The sequence below is a fragment of the Acartia tonsa genome, chromosome 2, assembly GCF_053477335.1.
Source record: "Acartia tonsa isolate MP-2025a chromosome 2, ASM5347733v1, whole genome shotgun sequence".
Classification (NCBI taxonomy): Eukaryota; Metazoa; Arthropoda; class Copepoda; order Calanoida; family Acartiidae; genus Acartia; species Acartia tonsa.
Genome location: NC_137261.1, coordinates 6790271 through 6816937, shown reverse-complemented (window position 1 = coordinate 6816937; position 26667 = coordinate 6790271). Strand labels below are relative to the sequence as shown.

At 33.0% G+C, this 26667-nt stretch overlaps 3 protein-coding genes across 3 annotated transcripts; all 3 read left to right on the top strand.

The window, feature by feature from the left end:
- The first annotated feature begins 9582 nt into the window (after positions 1 to 9582).
- LOC145335049 (nicotinamide phosphoribosyltransferase-like) lies at positions 9583 to 20189 on the top strand. Its single transcript, XM_080180741.1, has 11 exons — positions 9583 to 9740; positions 9990 to 10069; positions 10265 to 10393; positions 10698 to 10819; positions 14227 to 14393; positions 14782 to 14976; positions 15332 to 15455; positions 15925 to 16066; positions 17006 to 17055; positions 17264 to 17402; positions 18578 to 20189. The coding sequence occupies exons 1-11, from the start codon at positions 9688 to 9690 to the stop codon at positions 18787 to 18789; spliced, it is 1413 nt and encodes a 470-aa protein (XP_080036867.1). The 5' UTR covers positions 9583 to 9687; the 3' UTR covers positions 18790 to 20189.
- LOC145335066 (GPN-loop GTPase 3) lies at positions 20181 to 24492 on the top strand. The gene is made up of 8 exons (XM_080180764.1): positions 20181 to 20295; positions 21009 to 21107; positions 21527 to 21619; positions 22027 to 22148; positions 22430 to 22556; positions 22689 to 22798; positions 23313 to 23409; positions 23784 to 24492. The coding sequence occupies exons 1-8, from the start codon at positions 20215 to 20217 to the stop codon at positions 23886 to 23888; spliced, it is 834 nt and encodes a 277-aa protein (XP_080036890.1). The 5' UTR covers positions 20181 to 20214; the 3' UTR covers positions 23889 to 24492.
- Positions 24474 to 26667, top strand: Mzt1 (Mitotic spindle organizing protein 1). The gene is made up of 4 exons (XM_080180792.1): positions 24474 to 24574; positions 25038 to 25099; positions 25460 to 25550; positions 26273 to 26667. Exons 1-4 carry the CDS (start codon positions 24513 to 24515, stop codon positions 26316 to 26318), a joined length of 261 nt encoding a protein of 86 aa, XP_080036918.1. The 5' UTR covers positions 24474 to 24512; the 3' UTR covers positions 26319 to 26667.

Sequence of the window (26667 nt, the reverse complement as noted above, 5' to 3'; positions counted from 1 at the left end):
GAATTTTATTATAATGATAATTGAAATTAAAATTTGTATTTAATAAAACCTACCTCCGTATTAAAGAGTTTTAAATTGTACATGCAAAAGCTTTATAAAGTATAGCAGCTGCTCCTCTAACATAAAGGGGTATTGCATTCAAAGGGAGGAGTAATTTAGTCTAAATCAATCTTGGCATATATTTGAAGCTTTACTAGAATAGAGAACTTAATCGGTTAGCGAAATCTTATGCTAGAGACAAAAATATCATTAAAAAGAATATATCAATGGCTCATGAGGTTCTAAGGGGGGGGGTTTTTAATGCAACCATCTCGTAATCAATGTATAAATAGCACTTAGAATTCGAATTTGGATCTGAAATTTTGCATGAGTAATCCTTGGTAGGTCTATTTTCCCTAAATCGAACAAAAAGTTGGAAAAGTAGCGGCTAACGGCTGGCGGCTCATCCGTTTAGACATTTGTTGGGTATTTTCAAGCGAAATCCATCACGAAACCTCTCACCACATAATGCTCTTTTCCGATCCAAAACGTTTTCAAACGGTTCTAGCCGGAAATTGCTGGTACTAGAAATCTAAAAAATGTTTTTTTGTATCAATTCACATGATTTAAAGCAAAAATATGTTTCAAAAAGTTGATTTCTACGTAATTTATGAAGATTTGCCCTAAAAATAGCCAAAAAACAGCTAAACGGCTGAGCCGTTAGCCGTTACTTTTTCAACTTTTTTTCAATTTAGGGAAAATAGACCTACCAAGAATTACTCATGCACAATTTCAGATCAAAATTCGAATTTTAAGTGCCATTTATACATTGATTACGAGATGGTTGCATTAAAAACCCCCCCTTGGTCCTCTTGTCACCATATAAAAAATACAAACTTACATTGATCTTGGAGTTGAAAAGTGAGAAATTTTGATAAAAAAATAATTTATATTCCCTTCACCTATCCTTGCATTGAAATTAGACAAAAGAAATGAAATTTTCATTTCCTGTGTGAAACGCCTATGAACAACCAATATAACATAAAATCAGAGACAAGGGACCAGGATTCTGACAAACAATTCTTAGTGAAAATTTCCCCACAACCCACTTCCTTCTTTTTCCCCCTATTTGCCCACTCCCCCTTAGTTATAGACAAAACAAGTTTTACGCACAAAGATATCCAAATTTCAGCAATTTCAAATAGAATTAATTTGCTGGATCACGGCCCCTGCATAATATGTACTTAAAATACATTTAGCCGGGAGAAGGGAGGGAGCATTAATTAAAGCATACATTTACTTACTTTTCACGGTTTTATTTTATGACTATGATTGAATCTTATACCCCTCCCCCCTGATATTTAACAGAAATATTTTGTGGTGTTCATTCTTATATCTTATAATCATAGTTATTCAATTCATTTATATTTGTCAGAAGACGCAGTAGTAAATAAATAAGAGTGTGTGATTAACGCAGCTAGTTAAGAGAGATTAATATAAGGTTTTGACAATGTCTTACAGTGCAGTGAATGCAAACTAAGCTTTATATACAGAAGAAATTAACATTTTTACATTTTCAGCATTTAAAACATTTACATGATTTTGAAAACCAAACAATGAAACTATGCATTCATTACATATAAAATAGAATTTAGATTTTTATCTGTTAAAAATTGAACAAAATGTTACTAAGTACGTTTTATCTATGTTTAGATTTTAAATGATTTGTCATGCAACCAAATCAAATAGAATTTGTTACGGAGTGAATTTTTTTTATTTTAGTCAAATGCAACAGTTTACAAAATAAACAACATCAACTAAATATGTAAGCTATGCAGCATTATTTTCAGTTATTTTAATTTTGAATATTGTAAATATATTGTACATTGTTATATGTATCTAATAAAGCACTAGTCGCCGGAAGGGAAAAGCAGTTTTTTGAAAGGGGCTATCTGAGATTATTACAGATTCTGATATATACATATATAGAATAATGAAAAATGCAAAAAACGAAATCAAAAGCGTTCCTTCTTGGGAGAAAATCCGGGAAAAAGATTTTAGCTATTTTTAACCTAAAATTCACATTGGCAAGCCTGCAAAAAACATAAAGACATTTTAACCATGTCATTGCTCAGCACCTAGAAGTGGTAGAAAAATGCTACACATACCATTGGAAAGCTCATAACCTCTAGTTTTTATAAAGGTATATAACGTTTTTGTACTATTATTAGTTTTTGAGCTATCCTCTAAAGTATACTCAAGTTTTAAAAATGCAGTTTTTTCATAAATTTTAAGTTTGATACTAGTTACACAAACCTTTTTAAAATTATATTGCTTAGCACTTAGGAGTTATATAATTATTTTATAAAGGTACAGGTACATTTGTATATTTTGGTGTGGCGCCTAAACTTTTATTCACAAGCTTTAATAATTGCTGACTGCTTTTAGAACTTCACAAGAAAGGGTTAAGATCCCAACATTAAGCTACAGTAAGTGACAACTTGGATTACAAAGTATATATGTGTAAGAGAAACAATAAAGTGGATAATATGATGTATTTATTGACTTTTCACAGGTAAATACAACCCCACACACTAAATCACTAGGATATAACACAATAGTAATCACTTATGCACTCTAACAAATGTTGTGCTTTAAATAATGGTACATTTTCTCTGTAACAAATATCAAGATTTTACTTAAAAGTTAAATTAAGAAATAGGGATAGATAATATAAAGAATATTATTGATTCACTTCATAAACAAATATGCTACAACTTTTCTTTAAAAGATTACTAAATATTTAATACATATTTGCCTCTTGCACTACAAAACATTCTAAAAAACAAACATTAATTAGCTATATACCGTAACATAATAATAATAATGGTTTGCTTTATAAAGACAATTTATTTGATAAAAAATTACCATGCCACACTCCCGCAGCAAAAGAAGTTCATTATAAAGCAAATACATAGATACAAATGAGATACAGAACATGTGTGTGGGGAATCCATATCAAAGTATTGAACTAATAAAATTGACAATACAATCCACATATAAAAAATCATATAAAATAGTATTGAACACCTGAAAATAATAAAATACTATGAAATAAAATATATTATTAAAATCCAGGTATATATTGCTTCAATGCACTAAGCAACTCTTGTTTATGTGGTTTTTTGTGATCTGAAGAACAACAGAAAAGAACAGAATAACAAGCCTTGTGATTTGACTTGGATAGAGCTTTACAATCTGTGCACACTAGACTTTTTGGAATATCTTTTTTGTTTACACATTTTTTATATTTGCAATGTTCTGATGACTGTAAACAAAGTGTGCAATGTTTAAAGTTACAATCTTTTCTCTGGTTGACTCTTTCTTTAGGTGACAAGATGAAAAACTCAGGACACTCTGCTAATCCATGGGTGTGGCCTCTTAGAGTACAAGGAAACTTATTCAGTGAAACCTTTCTTTTCAGGCTGTAGGTACTTTGACTGCTATCAGACAAAACATCCTCAGATTCAGTTGATAAACTAGAATAGCCAGAGGTAGGTGCAGAATATCTATTGCTTGACTCATCCTGAATTAATCTTGAATTTGTTAGCCTCACAGTTAATGGTAGATAAGAATCAGCAGTGAGGATAAGATCATCATACTTTTTATATAACCAATCAACAGCATCTACCAGAGTGATGAAGGCTATTTTACCACCTATCTTAGAGATGCTTTGGTTCAATACTTCCATTGACTTGATATAAGTATCAATGGACCATTCTGGTAGTAGATGTAATAACATTTTCATAAAGTCATGCCCAAATATGTAAGTTTCCAGTTGCAAAGCATCAATATAATTAGATGACAAGAGTTTATTGATTTTCTGAAGGGCACATTGATATTTTCTGAAGAAACTTAGTTTTGTGTTTAAGTCAGCTGTAAATTCTGGTACTCCAAGATTGAATAAAGGAGTAATAATTTTATCAACAACTCTTCTGAAATCTCCATATTTATCAAGAAGAAAGTTTTTCATAGCTTTATAATCTCCTCTATATCTTATGATCTCTTCCTGTATATCAGCATATAGATGTTTTAAAAACAGAAACTCTGCTTTTTCTTTGATTATTTCAAAATCAGCAGACACACATTCAAACTGTTCAAAGAACTCAAAAATATCAATCTCTGAATTTGATGAAAACTTTCCCAAGGTTCCATACAGCTTCTTAGCTTGGGATTTTTTATCCAAATCAAGTGCCATATAGATATCTGAAACTTGTTTACACCAAACATCAGAATCCTCTAAGACTTGTTGAACATAATTAAAAACATCCTGATCAACTTGGTGACTTTCCAGATAATTATTGAGTGATCTTTGAAGCTCTCTCTTCTCTGACTTAACATCAGGCAAACAAATCTTATAGGTTTCACTTACAATCAATAGGACAAAGCAAACTTTTCAAAGCCTTTGATTGTCTTCTTAATGACAAGGCATAGTAGTCAACAGGATTTGACCTTTTCATGCAAATATCTCCTTGCTGTTCATGATTCTGGGCATGTACTGATCCAGATAAAGGGGCTTTACCACCAATAAAATCATTGTCACAAGGGAAAGTTTTTATATTATTTGGTGGAGCTTCAGAATGACATGCATTTCTATGACTTTCAAAACTTGCAATTTTAAATTGAAGTATATTTAAAGTCTTTACAATTTCTTCAATTTTATGATCAGTGTTAATTTCATCTTCAACATGATGAGAATTAATTTCATCTACTTTGTTGTTTTCCTCCCTTGATATCATATTTCTCAGAATATCAGATTGTGACATTATGCATTGATGTTCATCAAGTCTAGCAGAGATAAGAGGTGACTTTAGACTGATATTTTCCTCAGAATTAATGTCAAGTATAACATTACTAGTATTTTCATGTTTCTTATTGTCACTTTGAGGAGTTAAATCTTTTCCCTGTATAATGTTCATGATGTCTTTTTTTTGTAGGACCAGATATTATATTCTAGTCAGATTCTTGAAACCAGACTAGTTAAGAAAATAATGTAGGTCAGTTCTTTGCAGAACTCGACTAATACAGGTAAATATTTATCAGCATCAAAGGTTCTTTGTATGACCAGATTAAATTCTAGACAGCTTCAATGAAACCAGCCTAGTAAGACTGCCAACAGAAGAAGTATAGGTCAGTTCTTTGCAGAACTCGACTAATACTGGTAGAAATTTTGCAGGAACAGATTAACTTCTAGATGGCTTCAATGAAACCAGCCTAGTTAAACAGCAAGCAGAAGTATAGGTCAGTTCTTTGCAGAACTAGACTAATACAGGTAGGATTTTCCAGGAGCAAATTAATCTAGACGGCTTCAATGAAACCAGTCTAGTTAGATTGTGAAGAAAGAAAGTATTGGTCAGTTCTTTGCAGAACTCGACTAATACCAGTAATATTATTTGCAGGAACAGATTAGGTTCTAGACGGCTTCAATGAAACCAGCCTAGTTAAACAGCAAGCAGAAGTATAGGTCAGTTCTTTGCAAAACCCGACTAATACAGGTAGGGTTTCAGGAACAGATTTAATTCTAGACGGCTTCAATGATCCAGCCTAGTTAGACTCCAAACAAAGGTATAGGTCAGTTCTTTGCAGAACTAGACTAATACTGGTAGGATCTTCCAGGAACAGATTAAATTCTAGATGGCTTCAATGAAACCAGTCTAGTTAAGACTGCAAACAGAAGTAGTATAGGTCAGTCCTTTGCAGAACTCGACTAATACTTATTACCAGAGTAGGACCAGGTAATTGTAGGTATGAAGTATAAAAAGGTATATTATATTATGTTGGATATGCTGGTGATCAGGTGAGTAGTCCAAGTTAAGACACAATCTTTAGGTAAGTAGGAGTTACACTTACACTTATCTCCCTCTTTCCCCTGCCTGCAACTCTAATAAGAGGAGGGGGGAGTTCTGTGGCCGCACCTACAGGTAATCCCTGTTACTTAATCAGTGAGACTCAAAACTTGGTATGCTTCCACTTACACTTATCTCCCTCTTTCCCCTGCCTACAACTCTAATAGAGGAGGGGGGAGTTCTGTGGTCGCACCTACAGGTATTCCCTGTCACTCAAATCCAGTATAAATCACAATGATATAAGATAGTGGGATCAGCACCACCATAAGATTATTGGCTTAGCTGATATGGTCACTAGTTCCTTTTATTAGCACTCAAGAAATGTTTCTATTTTAAATAATATCCAAGTAAAGGAAATATGTAAATTAAATTAGTGTCTAGGTTTGCAGATTAGTTATCATACATCTGCAGGTACATGACACAATGTACAGGTTTTAATAAGTTTACTACCAATCAACCCTGCTACTCCTGTAGAGGAGGGGAGGAGAACTTTTCCTGTTTGAAATGTATTATAATAAAGGGATCAGCAGCAGGTTACAATAACATTTGCTGTCAGATACCTAGTACTTATTTAAAGCACTGTGGCGCCTAAACTTTTATTCACAAGCTTTAATAATTGCTGACTGCTTTTAGAACTTCACAAGAAAGGGTTAAGATCCCAACATTAAGCTACAGTAAGTGACAACTTGGATTACAAAGTATATATGTGTAAGAGAAACAATAAAGTGGATAATATGATGTATTTATTGACTTTTCACAGGTAAATACAACCCCACACACTAAATCACTAGGATATAACACAATAGTAATCACTTATGCACTCTAACAAATGTTGTGCTTTAAATAATGGTACATTTTCTCTGTAACAAATATCAAGATTTTACTTAAAAGTTAAATTAAGAAATAGGGATAGATAATATAAAGAATATTATTGATTCACTTCATAAACAAATATGCTACAACTTTTCTTTAAAAGATTACTAAATATTTAATACATATTTGCCTCTTGCACTACAAAACATTCTAAAAAACAAACATTAATTAGCTATATACCGTAACATAATAATAATAATGGTTTGCTTTATAAAGACAATTTATTTGATAAAAAATTACCATGCCACATTTGGGTCAATTTTAGCTTATATGCGTATAGTTTGTAGTAAGAACCAAGGAGGGAGGGCGGAGTTTATACACTTATAGGAAATGAAATGCAGTAGAAAATTAGTAGAAAAAGTGGTAGAAAAATGCTACGCATACTATTGGAAAGCTCATAACCTCTAGTTTTTATATAGGTATATAACGTTTTGTACTATCATTAGTTTTTGAGCTATCCTCTGAAGTATACACAAGTTTTAAAAATGCAGTTTTTTCTTGAATTTTAAGTTTGATACTTGTTACACAAAACTTTTTAAAACTATATTGCTTGGCACCTAGGAGTTATATATATTATTTTATATAGGTATATTTGTATATTTTAGGTACTTTCAATTTAAGCTTTGAAATGTGTATAGTTTTTAGTAAGAACCAAGGAGAGAGGGGGGAGTTTATACACTAGTAAATGAAATGCAGTATAAAATTTTGACCTGGTTGTTTTTGTTACAGTTATTGACCGGATTCTTTTTGTAAAATCTTTTATATGATTAAATTCACCAGTAAAACTCTAAAAAATTAATTTTGGCACTTTCCTTCTAGGGGCTAGTGGGGTAAAACAGCCCCCAAGACACTGAAATTATAAGATATGAGAATATTTTCAAAGACATTAAGTTAATTTTTTTAATGTTAACATTTTTGGACATTTTCAATGTCAAGCTAATTTTTTTAATGTAAATTTTTTTGGACATATTTTAGCAAAGTAGTCACTAAAGATTTCATTTTGGCACTTTCATTCTTTGGGCTCCAAAACACTAAAATTTAAAGTTATGAGCCTTTTTTTAAAGATATCAAGATAATTTTTTTAACTTAAAATTTATTCTCATAATTTAAATATGTAGCCATATGTGGCACTTTCCTTCTTGGGGCTTCCTAAAACATATTAAAATTATAAGTCAGTATCAGATTTTGCCCTGGCTGTTTTGGACTTGTTGTTATAGTTATTTTTTTAAGTTGGTTCTACGATATGATTGGTTATAAGATATGAGATTATTTTTGAAGCCATTAAGCTTATTTTTTTAATGTAAACATTTTTCACATAATTGAACTAAGGAGATATTACAGATTTCATTTTGGCACTTTCCTTCTAGAGTCTATTGGAGTAAAACACCCTTAAAATACAAAAATTATGAGTTCTGAGCTTATTTTCAAAGATTTCATGTTGAACTATAATAAAAACTTATTTCAAATCATAGAAAAAAATAATTTATTCCTTGAAAGAGGTGCCTAATTGAAATCTATAGTGATTATTTAGTTAAGTTATTTGAAGAAAAAAAGTTTTCATTAATAAAATCAGCCCAGTATTTTTAAAAATAAGCCCAGAACTTAAACTTTTAGTAGTTTTGGGGGAAGTTTTACCCCACTAGCCACTAGAAGGAAAGTGTCAAACTTAATGTTTATTGATAATTAATTATAGAAGATTACAAAAATAATCAGGTTAATAACTATACCAACTAGCCCAAACATTCAGAGCAAAATTTTATACTAAATTTCATTTCCTAAAAGTGTATAAACTCCCCCCCCCCCCTTCCCTGTATTTCATAGCTTAACAATTTGGGGTTGTTTTTTACCTTACTAGCCCCGAGAAAGAAAGTATTAAAATGAAATCTTTAGTTGCAACATAGCTCAATTATGTAATAAAATTAACATTAAAAAATCAGCTTAATATCTCTAAAAAAAACCTCAAGTCTTAAATTTTAGTGTTTTGGAGGGTGAATTACCCCACTAGCCCCAAGAAGGAAAGTGCCAAAATGAAATCTTTAGTGGCTACCTAGCTAAATTATGCAAAAAAGGTTTACATTAAAAAAATTTGCTTGATATCTCTAAAAATAAGCTCAGACATCAGATTTTAGTGTCTTAGGGGCTGTTTTACCCCATTAGCCCCTAGAAGGAAAGTGCAAAAAGTTAATTTTCAAAGTTTTACTTGTATATTTAATCATGTAGTTTTACAAAAAAAAATAAGGTTAATAACTATAACAACAAGCCCAAAAACATCCAGGGCAAAATTTTATACTGCATTTCATTTCCTATATATAAACTCCGCCCTCCCTCCTTGGTTCTTACAAACTATATGCATTTCAAAGACAATTTTTAATTAAGCTAAAATTGAAATAACCCAAAATATACAAATGTACCTTTATAAAATAGTTATGTAACTCCTAAGTGCTAAGCAATATAATTTTAAAAAGGTTTGTGTAACTAGTATCAAACTTAAAATTCATGAAAAAACTGCATTTTTAAAACTTGAGTATACTTTAGAGGATAGCTCAAAAACTAATAATAGTACAAAAACGTTATAGACCTTTATGAAAACTAGAGGTTATGAGCTTTCCAGAGGTATGCGTAGCATTTTTCTACCACTTCTAGGTGCTGAGCAATGACATTTTTTAAATGTCTTTATATTTTTTGCAGGCTTGCCAATGTGAATTTTAGGTTAAAAATAGCTGAAATCTTTTTCCCGGATTTTCTCCCAAGAAGGAACGCTTTTGATTTCGTTTTTTGCATTTTTCATTATTCTATATATGTATAAATCAGAATCTGTAATAATCTCAGATAGCCCCTTTCAAAAAACTGCTTTTTCCTACCGGCGACCAGTGAAAGTATTATGTATGAAAATATGATATGTTATAATGAATAAAATTTCAGAATCGCAATGAGGCCTGGCCATGAAAATTTCCTCCTCCTAGCTGATAGCTACAAAATAAGGTACAACTAATAATGTATAAATTAATTTTGTTGATGGTTTTGGGTTGCTACCTAATCATCACTACAATAGCTCCCCCCCCCCCCCCCAACAGCTGAAATCAACAACTAATTTTTCGAAATAAAAATTAGTTGTACCTATTCTTGACACTAAAATAATATTTATTGTCTCATGTTGGATAGATTCATTCATTTTTAGATTTGTAAAACTTTTCCCTGTGCATTGTTCTATCTAAAATTATAAATTTTCAGTCACCATCTACAATACCCTCCAGAAACAAACAAGATCTTTTCTTACTTTGAGAGCAGGGGAGGAAAATTTGACAAAACAGGCAGGAGAAATTAGTTTCATTAATAAAATATTAATCACATTTTTATATTGTATGTGATACAATTTTTAACTTTTAACAATCAAGCTTAGGTACTAGAGAGGACAGATTGAAAAAAAAATAAAAATAAAGTCATATCTCTGGGTACAGGTAATGTCTTTTCTGATAATGAAAGAAAATAATTATCCTGTTCTAAAGTGTTCTTTGGGTTGCAGTACATCCTAAAGAAATGGTTGGTAGGAGAAGTTGTTACTATTGAAATGGTCAACCAAGCTGAACAACTACTCAACAAACATTTCAATGGCAACAAGATCTTCAACAGAAAAGGTAAAAACTTATTTTTCTAACATAAATGTTTGTCTATTTTCTACGTCCCCCACCCCCTCCCCTCTTTATTTGAGTGGTGGAGACCTTCTTACTTCTTATATTGAAAGAGTCTGCTGTAATTCACTCAAGTTAACTCGAGCGGACAACGGATGATAAAAGTGGAGTTAATAACATTTTTAGTTATGTTTATGGAGTTTATAGACTACAATAAAAGCATCAAGCGATCGCTTTCTAACCACTGCACCCACTCGCTTAAAAAGCCTTAAATGTTTATTTCTGAGTCCATACATTGTTGTAAATTAAGGATGGGAATACATAGTAGAAGAACATGGTGGAAGACTGCCACTGCGTATCCGTGCTGTACCTGAAGGAACTGTCCTGCCAACTAGAAATGTTCTTTTCACTGTTGAGAACACTGATCCAAAGGTGAAAGCCATACATTTTTGTCAACTTAATTTATATTTGATCTAGAAAGGATTAAGGGGGGGGTCCGTAATGACATCTATTCGTAAACCGTGAGCAAAAAAGTCTAAATATTTAGCTAGACCCTTCAAACTTGGTATATAAGCCTAGTCCTATAGGTATTACATCTAAATGGCAAAAAAATCCAAAAAATTTTATTTTAAGGTTAGGTTAGGTAAGAACTACCCTGCGGAATTGGGGTTTTTAGGCTTTTTTGGGTCTATTTTTATGTGGAAACTTACCTTAAATTGTTTTTTCTTAAAGTTTTAACTTAAATACACTGTGTCTATTCATATGGACATTATTTAAGATGATTCAGCAAGTCTTGGACCGACCCCAGGGGGCTAAGTGGGTGGCCCGCAGGGGTTAAGTGCATTTTTCCCAATATATATGTTGTGATACATCAAATTATAGGTTTTTTAGGTCAAGGAACTCAAATCCAGAGCTTAAAAAAGCATTAGACTAATCTGAAGCTAGCCCCAGCGGGCTAGGTTGGTGGCCCGCAGGGGTTAAGTGCATTTTTTCCAATATATATCTTGTTATATATCAAAATATTGGTTTTTTAGGTCAAGAAACTCAAATTCTCAGCGAAAATTAGCATTAGACTAACATGAAGCTAAAACCCCCGGGCTAGGTTGCTTTTCTGCAGGGCTTATGAGCATTTACCTAACCTAACCTAGAAACTTACTTATATTTTTACAGGTTTTTTTCTTGAATAAACTGTGTCTATTAATGAGGACTTTATTTAAGATGATCCAGCAGTTTGGGGACTGACCCCAGCGGGCTAGGTGGGTGGCCCGCAGGGGTTAAGTGCATTTTTCCCAATATATATGTTGTGATACATCAAATTATAAGTTTTTTAGGTCAGTAACTCAAATTCAGAGCTAGAATTAGCATAAGATTAATCTGAAGCTAGCCCCAGCGGGCTAGGTTGGTGGCCCGCAGGGGTTAAATGCATTTTTTTTAAAGTATGTGTTGTCATACATCAAATTATAGGTTTTTTAGGTCTTTACAGCTAATAAAAGTATCAGACTAATCTAAAGCTAGCCCCAGCGGGCTAAGTGGGTTGCCTGCAAGTCTTAAGTGCATTTTACCTAACCTAACCCAGAACCTTACTTGTTTTTTTAGGGTTTTTTTCTGGAATAAAATGTGTCTATTTATGAGAACATTATTTAAGATGATCAAGCAAGTCGGGGACCGATCCCAGCAGGCTAAGTGGGTGGCCCGTAGGGGTTAGGTGCATTTTTAAAAAGTATGTGTTGTCATACATAAAATTATAGGTTTTTTAGGTCCAGAAATTCAAATTTAGAGCTAATAATAGAAGCAGACTAATCTGAAGCTAGCCCCTGCGGGCTAGGGGGGTTGCCTGCAAGGCTTAAATGCATTTTACCTATCCTAACCTAGAATCTTACTTTTTTTAAGGTTTTTTAAATAAATAAACTGTGTCCATTCATGAGAACATTATTTAAGATGATCCAGCAAGTCGGGGACTGACCCAGGCGGGCTAGGTTTTACTTAGATACACAGTGTTCATTCCTAAAGCCATCATTTAAAAGATTCTTCATACAGGAGGCTGACCCAAGGAGGCTAGAAGAAAGGCCCGCAGGGGGTTAATTAAAATTTTTCAAAAGTATTTACTGCATCAAACCACAGTTTTAGTTAGGTCAAGAAGCTAAAATAAGATTTTTCAGATTCCGATGATTTGAGATAAAAATTTGAGTTTCTTGACCTAAAAAATCTAGGTATAATTTGATGTATGACAACACATACTTTAGAAAAAATGCACTACACCTCTGTGGGCCACCCACCTAGCCCACTGGGGTCGGTCCCCAACTTGCTGGATTATCTAAAATAATGTCCTCATTAATAGAAACAGTTTATTCAAGGAAAAAACCAAAAGAATAAGTAAGTTTCTAGGTTAGGTTGGGTAAAATGCACATAAGCCCTGCGGAAAATCTACCTAGCCCGCGAGGGGCAGCTTCAAGTAAGTCTTATGCCAATTTTAGCTCTGAATTTGAGTTTCTTGACCTTAAAAACCTATATTTTGATATATAACAAGGTGTATATTGGAAAATAATGCATTTAACCCCTGCGGGCTACCGACCTAGCCCGCTGGGGCTAGCTTTAGATTAATCTTATGCTAATTCTAGCTCTGAATTTGAGTTACTGACCTAAAAAACTTATAATTTGATGTATCAAAACATATATATTGGGAAAAATGCACTTAACCCCTGCGGGCCACCCACCTAGCCCGCTGGGGTCAGTCCCCAACTTGCTGGATCTTCTTAAATAAAGTCCTCATTAATAGACAGTTTATTCAAGAAAAACCTGTAAAAATATAAGTAAGTTTCTTGGTTAGGTTAGGTAAATGCTCTTAAGCCCTGTAGAAAACCAACCTAGCCATGGGGGGGTTAGCTTCATGTTAGTCTAATGCTAATTTTCGCTGAGAATTTGAGTTTCTTTACCTAAAAAACCTATATTTTGATATATAACAAGATATACATTGGAAAAAAAGCACTTAACCCCTGCAGGCCACCAACCTAGCCCGCTGGGGCTAGCTTCAGATTAGTCAAATGCTTATTTTAGCTCTGAATTTGAGTTCCTTGACCTAAAAAACCTATAATTTGATGTATCACAACATATATATTGGGAAAAATGCACTTAACCCCTGCGGGCCACCCACCTAGCCCCCTGGGGTCGGTCCAAGACTTGTTGAATCATCTTAAATAATGTCCATATGAATAGACACAGTGTATTTAAGTTAAAACTTTAAGAAAAAACAATTTAAGGTAAGTTTCCACATCAAAATAGACCCAAAAAAGCCTAAAAACCCCAATTCCGCAGGGTTTTTCTTACCTAACCTAACCTTAAAATAATTTTTTTTGGATTTTTTGCCATTTAGATGTAATACCTATAGGACTAGGCTTATATACCAAGTTTGAAGGGTCTAGCTAAATATTTAGACCATTTTGCTCACGGTTTACGAATAGATGTCATTACGGACCCCCCCCCCTTAAAGATTCATAACTTGTGGAAGCAAATCGTGAATGTTGTAAAAATTTACCAAATCTGATTCAAAATCGTTTCGCATCGTTTAAAGATTGACGGATTTGGATTAGGAAAGAATCCGAGTCCAAGATTTGAATTTTTTTCTATGATAAAACTGGCATATTAATTTAAGATGATTAAGATTTGGAATACTACTCCTGTTGACATGCGTATTTCGGTTGCTCTCCGCTAACAATATTTTTTTAATTTCAAGAAATAAAACTTTAATTCCAGTGATGTTACTTCATAACTGAAGAGGTTGTGCCTGCTTTAAATACCCAGGAAAATTATTATTTATACTGTAAATTAATTTTTTATTGCAGGTTGCTTGGTTGACTAACTATGTAGAAACATTATTGGTGCAATGTTGGTATCCCATGACAGTAGCCACCAATTCCTATCACATGAAGTGTAGGATTGCTGAGTACCTGAGCCAAACAGCTGATTCTATGGATAAACTGCCTTACATGCTCCATGATTTTGGTTATAGGTAAAGAAACTTAATTGTCAAAGTTTTGTACTTGGGTATTTTGTGTCAATTTTATAAAGTTATTTGAATAATTTAAATTGCGCTCTAGTAAATGTATGATATAAGTGTTCATTTATTGCTATTGTTCTAGTATTTTGTAATGTATTATCATTGAAGCATCAAAAGTTTTATTTTACGTTTTCAAAAAAGAACAAAAAAGGTAGATAATTTGTGTAATCTCTTCAATCTCTGTAGTATCCACTGAGAGATTTTGGCAAGTGTATGTATTTCTAAATACATTTTACTGTAGTAACACATTATAATAAGAATGGAACTGCATTATTAAAATATATTGTTTCTAAGAACACGTGGATTTGCTAGAAATAATGCACATTTATCTTGATTATAGAGGCAGCACAAGTGTGGAATCCGCCGGGTTGGGCGGCCTCGCCCACCTGGTAAACTTCGAGGGTACCGACACTCTGGCGGCTCTGGTGGCAGCGGAGGAGTATTATGGTGAATGCATGGCTGGATACTCTTTACCTGCTACAGAACATAGTACTATGACCACTTGGGGCAGGGACAATGAGGTTGGAGCTGTCAGGCAAGTTTTTTTTATTTCATCTGAAATCTTTCATCGGAGGGGAGTTTGGGAAGGGGGGGGGGATTCTCTTCACCAGGCACTTTAAAGATACTTTCGAAACAGTTAATAGGTATTTATTACCCACCTACTAACAAAGACTGATTATAGTTATTATTATTATTGCCTATGCCTTTTTGAAAAAAGGCATCTAGTGTTCGATTCTACCATTATTTCCAAAAAATTATGCCTTCTCGTCATTTCTACTTATGCCTTTTGGACTTATTTTTAAAAATAGATTCATAATACCTATATGAAGTTTATGCAGTCACTTCTGTAAATGGTGTATTTTATCGTTATTTATATATATTTTTTTTAGGCATATATTAGAGCAGATTCCTGAAGGTCCAATATCAATAGTATCTGATTCTTATGATATCTTTAACATGCTAGAGAATATTTTTGGTGGGGAACTCAAGGACAAGATTGAAAAACGCCAGGGAATTAGATTACATCAGATGATGGGGACATAAAATTAATATTTAGCTCTGGCTAATTGTTGTTTTTGTAAGTTGAAGTAGATTTCTTCTTGTTTTCTATTAGATAGGTTAAATTCTTAATTAGAATTGTTATGCCTTAAATCTTGCAAGTTCTAATGTAAATATTTAAGGTGAAGGAATAACCTTGCTAGTGCTACCTAATAATCCTTTACACATATGTGAATATATTCCAACTTTTTATAGTATTTCTCTTCTCCCGCCCCACTCTATATCTTTCCCCAATTTGTAGGGTAAAAATATAGAATATTTCTTAATTTTGTATTTTCCCCCTTGATTTATGGAAAATATACAGTACCCTGCCTTATATCTCTATTAACGTTACATCCAATTACGAAAGAATTATCATCTTAGCAAAGAAATGTAAAAATGGTTACCTGCACTTTTATCTATAGTAATCTATGGTGAGCAGGGAGGAGGTGTAGTAGTCCGCCCCGACAGCGGAGAACCATCACAGATGGTGCTGCAAACACTGAATATTCTAGGGGACAAGTTTGGTACAAGCTTGAACAGCCAGGGGTACAAAGTCCTGCCCCCTTGTATCTCAGTTATACAAGGTAACAAAAATATTTTTGATGTCTTAACTCTTAATATATTACCAGGGAGAAAGGGGACAAAAAGGGGGGGGGGGCGAAAGTGACACTTTTTGAAACCAAAACTAAAAGTCAAAGGAACTCAACTAAAAAAAGAGTTACAGGTCTGACATTTTGCATGGCAGTTGCTTTATAGGGGTACAATATGGAACTGTGAAGAAACGGCGGCGCAACCGCCGAAAACCGCCGAGAAAAGGCAAAAAAAAATTTCGACGGTTTTCGGCGGTTGCGCCGCCGTTTCTTCACAGTTCCATATTGTACCCTTATAAAGCAACTGCCGTGCAAAATCTCAGACCTGTAACTCTTTTTTTAGTTGAGTTCCTTTGTTGACTTTTAGTTTTGGTTTCAAAAAGTGTCACTTTCGCCCCCCCCCCCCCCCCCCTTATACTGGTGTCCAAAGTCTTAAAAACTCGATAACTCATTTGTTTACTCAAATATTGATTGGGGTGTATAAACAACTATCAGTGTCCATGCAATTCCACCAATAATATAAAGAATGGATAATGTCTATCATAATTTGAAGGGGGGGGGGGGGGGGGTGTATATCAATTTCTTTCTCAATATCTACTAGCGGCTTTGTCCCTAGCCTCAAGGTGCTTTGACCCAAGAGGTAATTTAAAGGGAAAAAAGAAGAAAAACCAGTGGTGGTGCGACCACCAATGTTTTAATTACCTCCAAAGAAAATAGCCTAAAACCACTACAGGACCAGTAGGTATAATCCCAGAAGAGTAGAATCCAATCGGTTCAGTGGTTACCGAGATCCTAAGGGACGGACGGACATACAGACATCATTCTACATTGTGTTAAAGATGGAAAAACAGGAGGAGAATTATGAAGATTTGCTGAGTTATCTTGCTATGATCTGTCTTTGAATAGAAGAAATTATAATTTATGTTGTTTTAGGTGATGGAATTTGTTATGAAAGCATTGAACAGATTCTCTCAACAATAAAAGTGAGTGTCATACTTATATTTGATTAAGATTTGTCTTTTTGACAAAAGGCAGATAGGTTACAAGGTTTAGTTTTGTATCTTTTTCACTAGATATTGAAGATTAAGATTAACCTTATTGCTACCACTTGACTTTTTGTCTTTTGAGAATAGATAAAAACTGTCTAGGTAGTAGTATTAATATTCGTAATTACATTTTTTGCTTTCTTAGGAAGCAGGATGGTCAGCAGAGAACCTTGTATTTGGGTCTGGAGGAGCTCTGCTCCAGAAACTTGACAGGGACACACAGAAATGTGCTTACAAGTGCAGCTATGTAGAGGTCAATGGTGAGGGGAGAGAAGTTTTTAAAGGTTTGTGCTTAAATATATTTATCTATTCTAAATTTTTAGTTTATTTAGGTTTAGGGTCGTTTTTTAATATAGTATACTGTTAAAATTACCTAAAGTAGTAGCGCAGCTATGGAGGCACTTAACACCAGCACATAGAATGACATGTTCTAAAACACATAACAGGATTTTATCAATTTGGACACCCACATATAAAAGTTTAAACCCCAGTAAATCTGCAATAGACAAAAGCCAAATTAATGATAGAATAAAATCTTATTTACAAAGAACATAACATAAGGGGTGCTGCCACTTTTACCACTAGCAAAAATAATAACATAATAATATATTTAATTTGCATGACATGAATAGCTTGTTATCATAATCAACTAAGCTTGGTAGGGAAGAGTCCTCATGGTCATATCGTCCTCTTGCCCACACACTGGTTTGTTATAGTTCTTGCTTGCTATCATAACCTATAAATAGGCATTAAATTAATTATCACAACATATACTTACTTAGCAGATGCTCTCCTATTATATAGGGGCTTAGTATTTAAATGGAAAAGAAAGGAGCCGAAAAATAGGCTAAAGCTAACCCAAAAATTAGAGATACTAATAGAATAGCTTTCAACCATACCAGGAATACCTAAAAAGGAGAACTCAATCAGTAAGTACATACCTTTTACTTGTTGAGAACTAGGCTATATTTTATTTTAATTTGTTTAGCAATTAATGTTATTTCATATATTTTTTCAATTATGTACCTAGGAAAAATGTGTTATTCGTTGTGTAGTTATTCTTTTTAAAGGGGGGGGGCGAAAGTGACACTTTTTGAAACCAAAACTAAGAGTCAACAAAGGAACTGAACTAAAAAAAGGGTTACAGGTCTGAGATTTTGCATGGCAGTTGCTTTATAGGGGTACAATATGGAACTGTGAAGAAACGGCGGCGCAACCGCCGAAAACCGCCGTTTCCCGCTGTAATTTTTGTTGCCTTTTCTCGGCGGATTTCGGCGGTTGCGCCGCCGTTTTTTCACAGTTCCATATTGTCCCCCTATAAAGCAACTGCCATGCAAAATGTCAGACCTGTAACACTTTTTTTAGTTGAGTTCCTTTGACTTTTAGTTTTGGTTTCAAAAAGTGTCACTTTCGCCCCCCCCCCCCCCCCTTTGATATAATAACTTTTTACCCATTTTAGACCCTGTCACTGACCCAGGAAAGAAGAGCAAGGCAGGCCGGCTAGCCTTGGTCAAGGCTGACGGTCAGTTTACAACTTTGAGAGCAGAGGATGCAGTTGCCAGAGGTCAAGAGGACGAACTAGAGGTGGTGTTTGAGAATGGTGAACTGAAGAGAGACTGGACTTTGAAAGAGGTCCGGGCCAGAGCTTGGAAAAATGCAACAAAGAGCTAAACAAAATATATCTATTATTGTTTAAGAATTTTAATCAAGACAACTTGCTATGTAATTTTTATGAATTGATAATTTTTCTATTGATATACTCACAAATATTATGATATTTTAGTACCTTAGCACATGTTTGCTAGTTATGATTTTATTGGGATTCTACCAAATAACTCGTATTGTAAAAATTTTCTATCTATTTAAATCACATTTGGTGATAAATCCTCCTTATTTTATAATATATTGTACACTATTTTATTGACAACTAAACTTAGTTTATTAGAATTGGAAAATTAAATAATTAAATGATTTTTCATTAACAACATATCCTTTAAATCAGAGTTGAATGTGTCTTAGTAGAGTAGGGTTAGTTCCAAGAAGTGCATTTAAAATAAAAGTTAAAAATCCTAATGATAATATTAATATTTAAAAGGCACAACACATTATACAGATTTTTAGTTTTCTTATTATTTTTTAGTTAGTATTTTTTTCAAACTATGAATAATTGAAAATTAAACCTCCTCTTATGATGTTGTGATACTTGCCAGGGAGGTAGGGGATATTGGACTGCTTTTAACACTAGTCCCCAAAGTTTTATGTTAACTTTTATTATTTGTTGGCTTAACAACTTTGGGGACTTTAAGTGAATTTTCATTGGTTGGTTTATTTAGTTGAAACCAAACGTTTCAACCACTATTTGAAATCCACAGAAGGGGTAATTCTGTGTATCATCATAAGGAGTGTACATCAATTTATCAGCCATTGTCTTATCCCATTAGATCCCTGGATACTTGCGAATTTTCAGTGTGTCCTACATTCTGATGTTAAATGTTATTCTTGTGATTCATCCTAATAATCATTTTTCTGTAACGGTAAATTTTACAATCGGTTTTGATGTGTAAAAAACTGCGTGGTTAAGATGAACCCTAACTTTTGAAATGACCTTCATGGAAATATTCGCCTAGTAGCATTTATACTTAATAATTTATAATAATAAAATATATTTACACAAAAGAAATAAAACTGTGATCACACAACATACAAATAATAACCAGTTAATGCAATAACAAGAAAGATAACAATCCAAAGTAATCATTATATTTATATTTTAATTCTGCTATTTTATGATAATAATGTTTGTAATTTTAGTGTATATTGGAGTGTTTAATTTTTATGCACATATTGATGATGGTAGACAATTGACTTAAAACGCTCACTTTTATATGTCGATAACATAATATTAAAAATACTTCAACGTGGCCTTAACGTATTTTAGTTTTTTTCTTTATAACTTTGACTTATTTTTATAATGTTAGATGTAAGTTCATATTTTTGTATGACATTTGATTAAAATTATATTTTTAGAAATTGAACAATAACTACTTATTGATATTTTGATAACTTTCAGATTGTACCTAGATAATTTAGACTACAATGCGGTACTGTCAGATTGTGATGGGCCCCGCAGGATCTGGTAAATCAACGTATTGCGCAGCCCTAGCAACGCATGCTGCGGTAATCATTATATTACGATAATACATAATATGATAAATATATTTTGTGCTTTCACTCCATCCTATTTTTGAATCTCTGATCCCCCTTACCTTGTTTTTTTTTTATTTTTACAAATTTTGTTTAACCCCTATAGGTTCGTATACCTTCGGAAACTTTCCATGTGGGGCTTGAAAAACCTAAAATAAGCATAAAAATACGTTAGGTTATTTTTATGATTTTAAGAATTTATATTTTGAAATGTACTTGATGCTAATTGCAAGTGCTAACTAGCGATAATGATCTGATCTGGTTACTGAATTATGCAGGCCCCCTAAGTTTTGTTTACACGATTTCTTGTTCATTAGATTAAAATCTCTGGAAACTTAAATCAAATCTCAATTTTTTTTGTACAAACTTAAGTGCTCAAACTTGTTAATCACTAAGTATAATCTACAAAACACTGAATGGATTATTCTGTTTATCATAATTTTGATAAAATGGCCCGGGCCAATAAAACAGGTATCTTTAAAAATAGATATCTTACGCACCATATAGACCAACAAACGCAATATATGACAGATTATTATTTAAAGAAGAATTACCTACAATAAATAAATTATAATTGCAAACTCGTACCAGGAATCATTCTGAAAATGAAACAAAATAAAATATAAATAACAAGATTTACACAAATTGTGGATGTTGTACAACATCAATCAATCTTATTTATTTAGGATGCAAAGAGAACTATAAACGTAGTGAACCTTGATCCTGCAGCTGAACGATATAATTATACTCCTGTAGCTGATATTAGAGACCTTATACAGTTAGAAGTAAGTATACACCAATCAAGGAGGGAGGGGAAACTGTTTTTTTTTTATTAAACTAGTCTCTAAAGTTTATAATAACATTTTCTTATTCGTTGGCTTAACAACTTTGGGAACTTTAATTGAATGTTGATTTGTCGATTCATTAAGATGAGTGTCCAAACGTTTCAACCACTAACTGTAATATACAGTAGGGGTAATTTTGTGTATCATTACTTGAGATGTGCATCACTTAATTGGCCACTGTCTTATCCCGGTAGATCCTTGCCATTCATTTTGTTTACATTTTATGGAATCACAGTTTTTTACCTACGTTTTTAAACGTAGAGTGTCCTTTTTATAAAAATTTCAACTAACATACTTAATTGATAAACACAATTATGTTGGTCAAGCCATTTTAAAGATCTTATGATACGTATTATCAGGATGTTATGGAAGATGAGGAGATGAAATTTGGACCCAACGGAGGCCTGGTATTCAGCATGGAATTTCTCCTAGAAAATACAGAGTGGCTTCAGGTAACATTTAAAATGTTGAGCTCTTTGTATCATTTAATTTTTTATTATAGACTCTTTGTGTGGTACTTAAATTAATATTTTTTCTCCAATATACATAATTACATTTACTTCACACTTCACTTTATGAATAAGTAAGCCTGTATAATGGCCAGGACATTTGCGCTACTCGTAACCTCTGCTGCTGATGGTCCTTTCATTGCAGGGTCTAGTCATGCAATGCCCTTAACCTTAGGGGCTACACTGTACCCTATACATAACCTAATCTAAAGTAACTAGTGACACAAATACCCTCATATTTCCAATATATTTCAAAATAAGGTGTTCTTTGACCGACTAGACACAAAGGGAAGCCGCCCTCTTTTGTATAAAAAACCTGGCTATATTGCTAAATGAACTTTCATTTATAGGATGCTCTCGGTGAAATAGAGGATGATTATATTTTATTTGACTGTCCCGGACAAATAGAACTCTACACTCATATGGATGTAATGAGGAAGTTTGTGGATCTCTTACAAGAATGGAATTTCAGGTGGTTTTTATTTTTGATGTTTTAACAGGAAAAACAATGATTTGATTACATTAAAATATAACAAATAATAACATTAGTAGGCATTGTCACACTTCATTATATTACATATAATGAATTAACATATAAAATGAATACATGAAAAATGATAGGTAGGTATTAATCTTTGGGTTTTAAAGTTAAACTAAAAGGACCCTGGGTTGAATTCATTTTGTTGAATTATCAATTTATGTTTGTTGATCATAAGTAAAGTTTGATGGTCAAAATATTTTTTTATATTTCAGAGTTTGCGGAGTTTTCTTGATAGACTCTCATTTCATGGTTGACGGAGGCAAGTTTATCTCCGGAGCCATGGCTGCTCTCAGTGTTATGGTTAACCTGGAGGTACCTCATGTCAATGTTCTTTCAAAGGTAAGAACAAAAACACAAGAAGGATATTCATTGTTGTGATTTAGTATTTTTTTTACACAATCTTTTATATAATAGGTAACTAATTTATTTGAAAAATTTTCGTAATCTCCAAGTCTTTTATTTTCTATTCAGATAGATTTGTTATCGGTGGGTGGAAGGAAGCAGTTGGAAAGATTTATAGAACCTGACACACACTCTCTAACAAGTGATCTTCAAGGAACATCTGGAATTCTTGGGGAAAGGTATGTCATTTCAACATGTTAATGTATATTTTCTTAAAAATAATGATTTGGCGATACTGGACTATTATACATCATACATCGTGCTCGAAAGTTTATGTTTAATGAAAGTTTCTAATAAGAAGGAAGGACTAGAAATTTTTTTATTTTTAAGTAGATAGAAGATCGATGTTTTTGTAATATAATTCTAGATTTTAGAGGTTTCCCTTCTATTAAACCATTAAATATGTTATAATTGAAATAATGGATGTTGCACAAGTATTTTTTATACTCTAATAACTTGATACTGAAAGCTGGCTAAAATAACTATACTCCCATCCCCCCACCTCCTACTGGATGAACGAACTGACCAATAAATGAGGTCTATATTAACAACCTAAATTAACGACATATTTTATTCTGTCAATACATTAAGTATACTATATCATCCATTTATGTTATAAATCCTAAAATAGACCTATTATAATTCTTGATATGTACAAATAAAAACTACCTTATAAAATTAAAATTTGTCCAGGTATGGAGATTTAACATGTTCTTTGGCCAAAGTTTTGGATGATTACAGTCTAGTCAAATTCTTCCCTCTTGATATTACCAATGAAGAAAATATTCAGGTTTGGTTATTCATTCTCTTTACCGCAGGGGTGTATATTCTACATGACAATCACCGGCTATTTGGGGCGGTGTGGGATGAAAAATAGTGTACATAGTCTTAGCTTCATTGATCACCCTGGGGTTGTCCTATATTATGATTTTTAAAATGTACGATAATCAATATTTTTCCCAATTTTTACAATAATATGGAATATATTGGAATTCTTTCTTGGAATTATGGAAAATATACCTACACACCCCTGATAACTACTCTAATTTAAAAGGAGTTTGATTTCTGTGAAACTTTTCTTGATTCTCTACACTCTTGATTTTAGATCTCCACTAAAAATATCATAGGTAAAAAAGGTAATTTTTCTGAAATTATATTTTTTAGGATCTTCTAATTATGATCGACACAACTGTACAATATGGAGAAGATTTAGATGTTAAAACTCAAGATTTTGAATATCCGGATAGAGAAGATGATAATGATCAATAATCCGACACATGGCTGTTATCACTACGGATCAATCCTATTATATAAAGCAGGAGGTTTTTTTAGTCTGACTCGGAAGATCTTAATAATTACAGAATCTTTTGGGTTCTCTAGTTTTAGTAATCTTCAAATATGTCATGTGATAGTTACAGGCTAATTTATTTTCAGTTTTAAGCCATGAGATAGTTTAAAGCTACTTTTACAGCCCCCTATCTGCCCCTTTGAATACAGAGCCCCTGGTTACTAGGGGCGTAGCCACTAGTTAATTAAAAATATGAAACGAGATACTTTTGCATTTGTACCAAGCATTCTGCATTGCTTTAAAAACCATAAAAACTTAGTCTATGACATTCACGGCCTACAAAATAAATTCTTAGCCGTGATGAAAAACTATGTCTTCAATGGTTTTATAAAAAACTGTTCGCAGAATTTAAAATAAAAAAATTCTAGTTAACTTGAGTTTTTTTTCCTTCCAGGGTCAACAAAAAAAAGGAATTTAACACTTGATTTAACAAACACTTAATAGTTTATCTCGCAAAATGAAGTTAACATATGTAATATAAAAACTACCAAGTACAAAGGCTGTGATACATTAATTATTTTCAGATCAGTGAATAATGTGTTAAAATGAAAGAATCCAACAGAGCAATGGAATCTGATAAATCCAGCAAAGGAACTGCAGGTTCCAGGTATAGTTCATTGCTGTTTTTGTTGTGTTGTATTAATCTCATGCATAGGGATGATAAAAAAACATAGACTGGAACCATCTACGACTAAAACTGTAAGCGTCCACTCGTAGCATATAAAGTTATTGGTTCAAATCATGCCAATACTTAAAACATCTAAAACTTCACCTATTATAGTTCAACGTTCTGTATCTGATTCCTGTCTTTGTTAGTAAGATTAGTTCAAATCTTAATCAAACAAATAGACATATTACAATTAACTTCTTGCCAAGTGTCGTGCAATTAAATTGTTTGTTGTTGTCAGTATGGCTTTTTCCTCCACCCTGTGAGTGATAACTTAACAGAAAGACGATGAAATTTATTATAAAAGCTTTAATGTTAGTCTAGAATTTTGAAAATTGTTTTGTAAGAAAAGTTAGTAAATACAACATCCTACCTAGTTATTAAAAAGTTATTTTTTTTTCAGAATTGTAGAAGCACGTGAAACATTCAATACTTTGATGGAGATTTCTAGAATCCTAAACACAGGTAAATACAAAAAAAAGATATTGCTTCTAATCAGTGAGGAAGGGGACTTTGGGCTGTTTATTACTCACTTCCCCAAAGTTTGATAATAACGTTTTCTTATTTGTTTGCTTAACAACTTAGGGAACTTTATATTGAATTTTGATTGGTTGGTTCATAAAGCTGAGTGTTTAAACGTGTCAATCCTTAATTCTAATCTACATACAGAAGGGGTAATTTTGTATATCATTATTGGGTATGTACATCAATTTATCGGCCATTGTCATATCCCTTTACATCTCTGAGTGAGGAGAGTAGTAAGTTTGCTTTTATTACAAGAGATTAATATTTCATGATAAGATAACTAATATTGTTCTTGTTTAGGTTTGGATCAGGAGAGTCTTGCCATTTGTGTAAGACTTTGTGACCAAGGGGCAAATCCGGAGGCCCTAGCTACGGTAATTAAGGAACTCAGGTGAAAATTATTAATTTGTATTTTGGATAAATAATTCGAAATGTTACCTAAAGAAATAATTTTTAAACATTCGTTAACAAGTTACAAATAAATATCATTTTATTTTAACGTGAATTTCGAAGAAAGTATTTTAATGCAAAAGAAAGCGATTCTACCTAGCATATTAACAAGCTTTCACAGTTTATTTTTAACTGTACAATATAAAGTTATTAAACTTTGCAAAAGGGGCGTCGTAGCTCAGTGGTAACGCTCTGAGTTACGGTGATGAGAGTTCGAGTTCTAGTCCCTTTGTGGTAACTCGAATTTCTCAGTTGAATATATTCACGCAACTTCCCCTGGTTGTGTAAGAAGGGGATTATTGAGTAAGTTTGGATACTTAATAGTCAAGTACATAATATCAGTACTACCCTTATCCCAAGCTCCACTGCGGAGAGCGTCATTCATTACGGTGACTTAATTTGGGACACCTGCCATACTCGGCGAGGGTGAGGTAACAATGAGTAGCTCTCATGAGATAGCGGGTCAAGTCATAATGTGCTTGAACGTGGAGCTTGATAGCACTAGTGGCTATACAAAAGTGTCTCAGCCTACTCCATGACTACTTAGGTCCAAACCCTAAGAGACTATGGCTAATCAATCAATTAAACTTTGCATTTCAGTTATCATTTTGAAAGTATCCTTTTATAGCATAAATAAAAATATATATTTTATCATTCTTCTAGGAGAGAAACAGCTGCTCTTAGAGAATCTGAAAATGAAAGTAGCTAGCCCGATGATGTTTGATTTTGTTTACCAAGAAAATTAGAAGATTGTTTATCTTATGAAATACCTAGCCATGAACCAGTTAATATATCTATATGATAGTCTGGTAGGGAGAGGACAATGGCTGTCAATTTATGTTCATGCCGTAACATATTCCGGCTAGAAAAGGCTAGGCAAATAAGATTATTTTATCGTCCATTGTCCCATCCCATTGTCCTTGGATAATAAAATAATTTAACGTTTAAGCAATAAATAAGAAACATCAAGTAAATCTCAGTTTTATACCTACTTAAGTGCAGGAATCCTCACCTCTTCCTTTATGTTTTTTTTTATATATCTTATTGGGTTTGGTCAA

Coding starts and splice junctions, on each gene's coding strand:
- LOC145335049 (XM_080180741.1), top strand. CDS start 9,688: ATGAGGCCTGGCCATGAAAATTTCCTCCTCCTAGCTGATAGCTACAAA. Junction 14,394..14,781: donor CTCCATGATTTTGGTTATAG/GTAAAGAAACTT, acceptor TCTTGATTATAG/AGGCAGCACAAGTGTGGAAT. Junction 15,456..15,924: donor AGATTGAAAAACGCCAGGGA/ATTAGATTACAT, acceptor GGTGAGCAGGGA/GGAGGTGTAGTAGTCCGCCC.
- LOC145335066 (XM_080180764.1), top strand. CDS start 20,215: ATGCGGTACTGTCAGATTGTGATGGGCCCCGCAGGATCTGGTAAATCA. Junction 20,296..21,008: donor CCCTAGCAACGCATGCTGCG/GTAATCATTATA, acceptor TTATTTATTTAG/GATGCAAAGAGAACTATAAA. Junction 23,410..23,783: donor CCAATGAAGAAAATATTCAG/GTTTGGTTATTC, acceptor TATATTTTTTAG/GATCTTCTAATTATGATCGA.
- Mzt1 (XM_080180792.1), top strand. CDS start 24,513: ATGAAAGAATCCAACAGAGCAATGGAATCTGATAAATCCAGCAAAGGA. Junction 24,575..25,037: donor AAAGGAACTGCAGGTTCCAG/GTATAGTTCATT, acceptor TTTTTTTTTCAG/AATTGTAGAAGCACGTGAAA. Junction 25,551..26,272: donor ACGGTAATTAAGGAACTCAG/GTGAAAATTATT, acceptor TCATTCTTCTAG/GAGAGAAACAGCTGCTCTTA.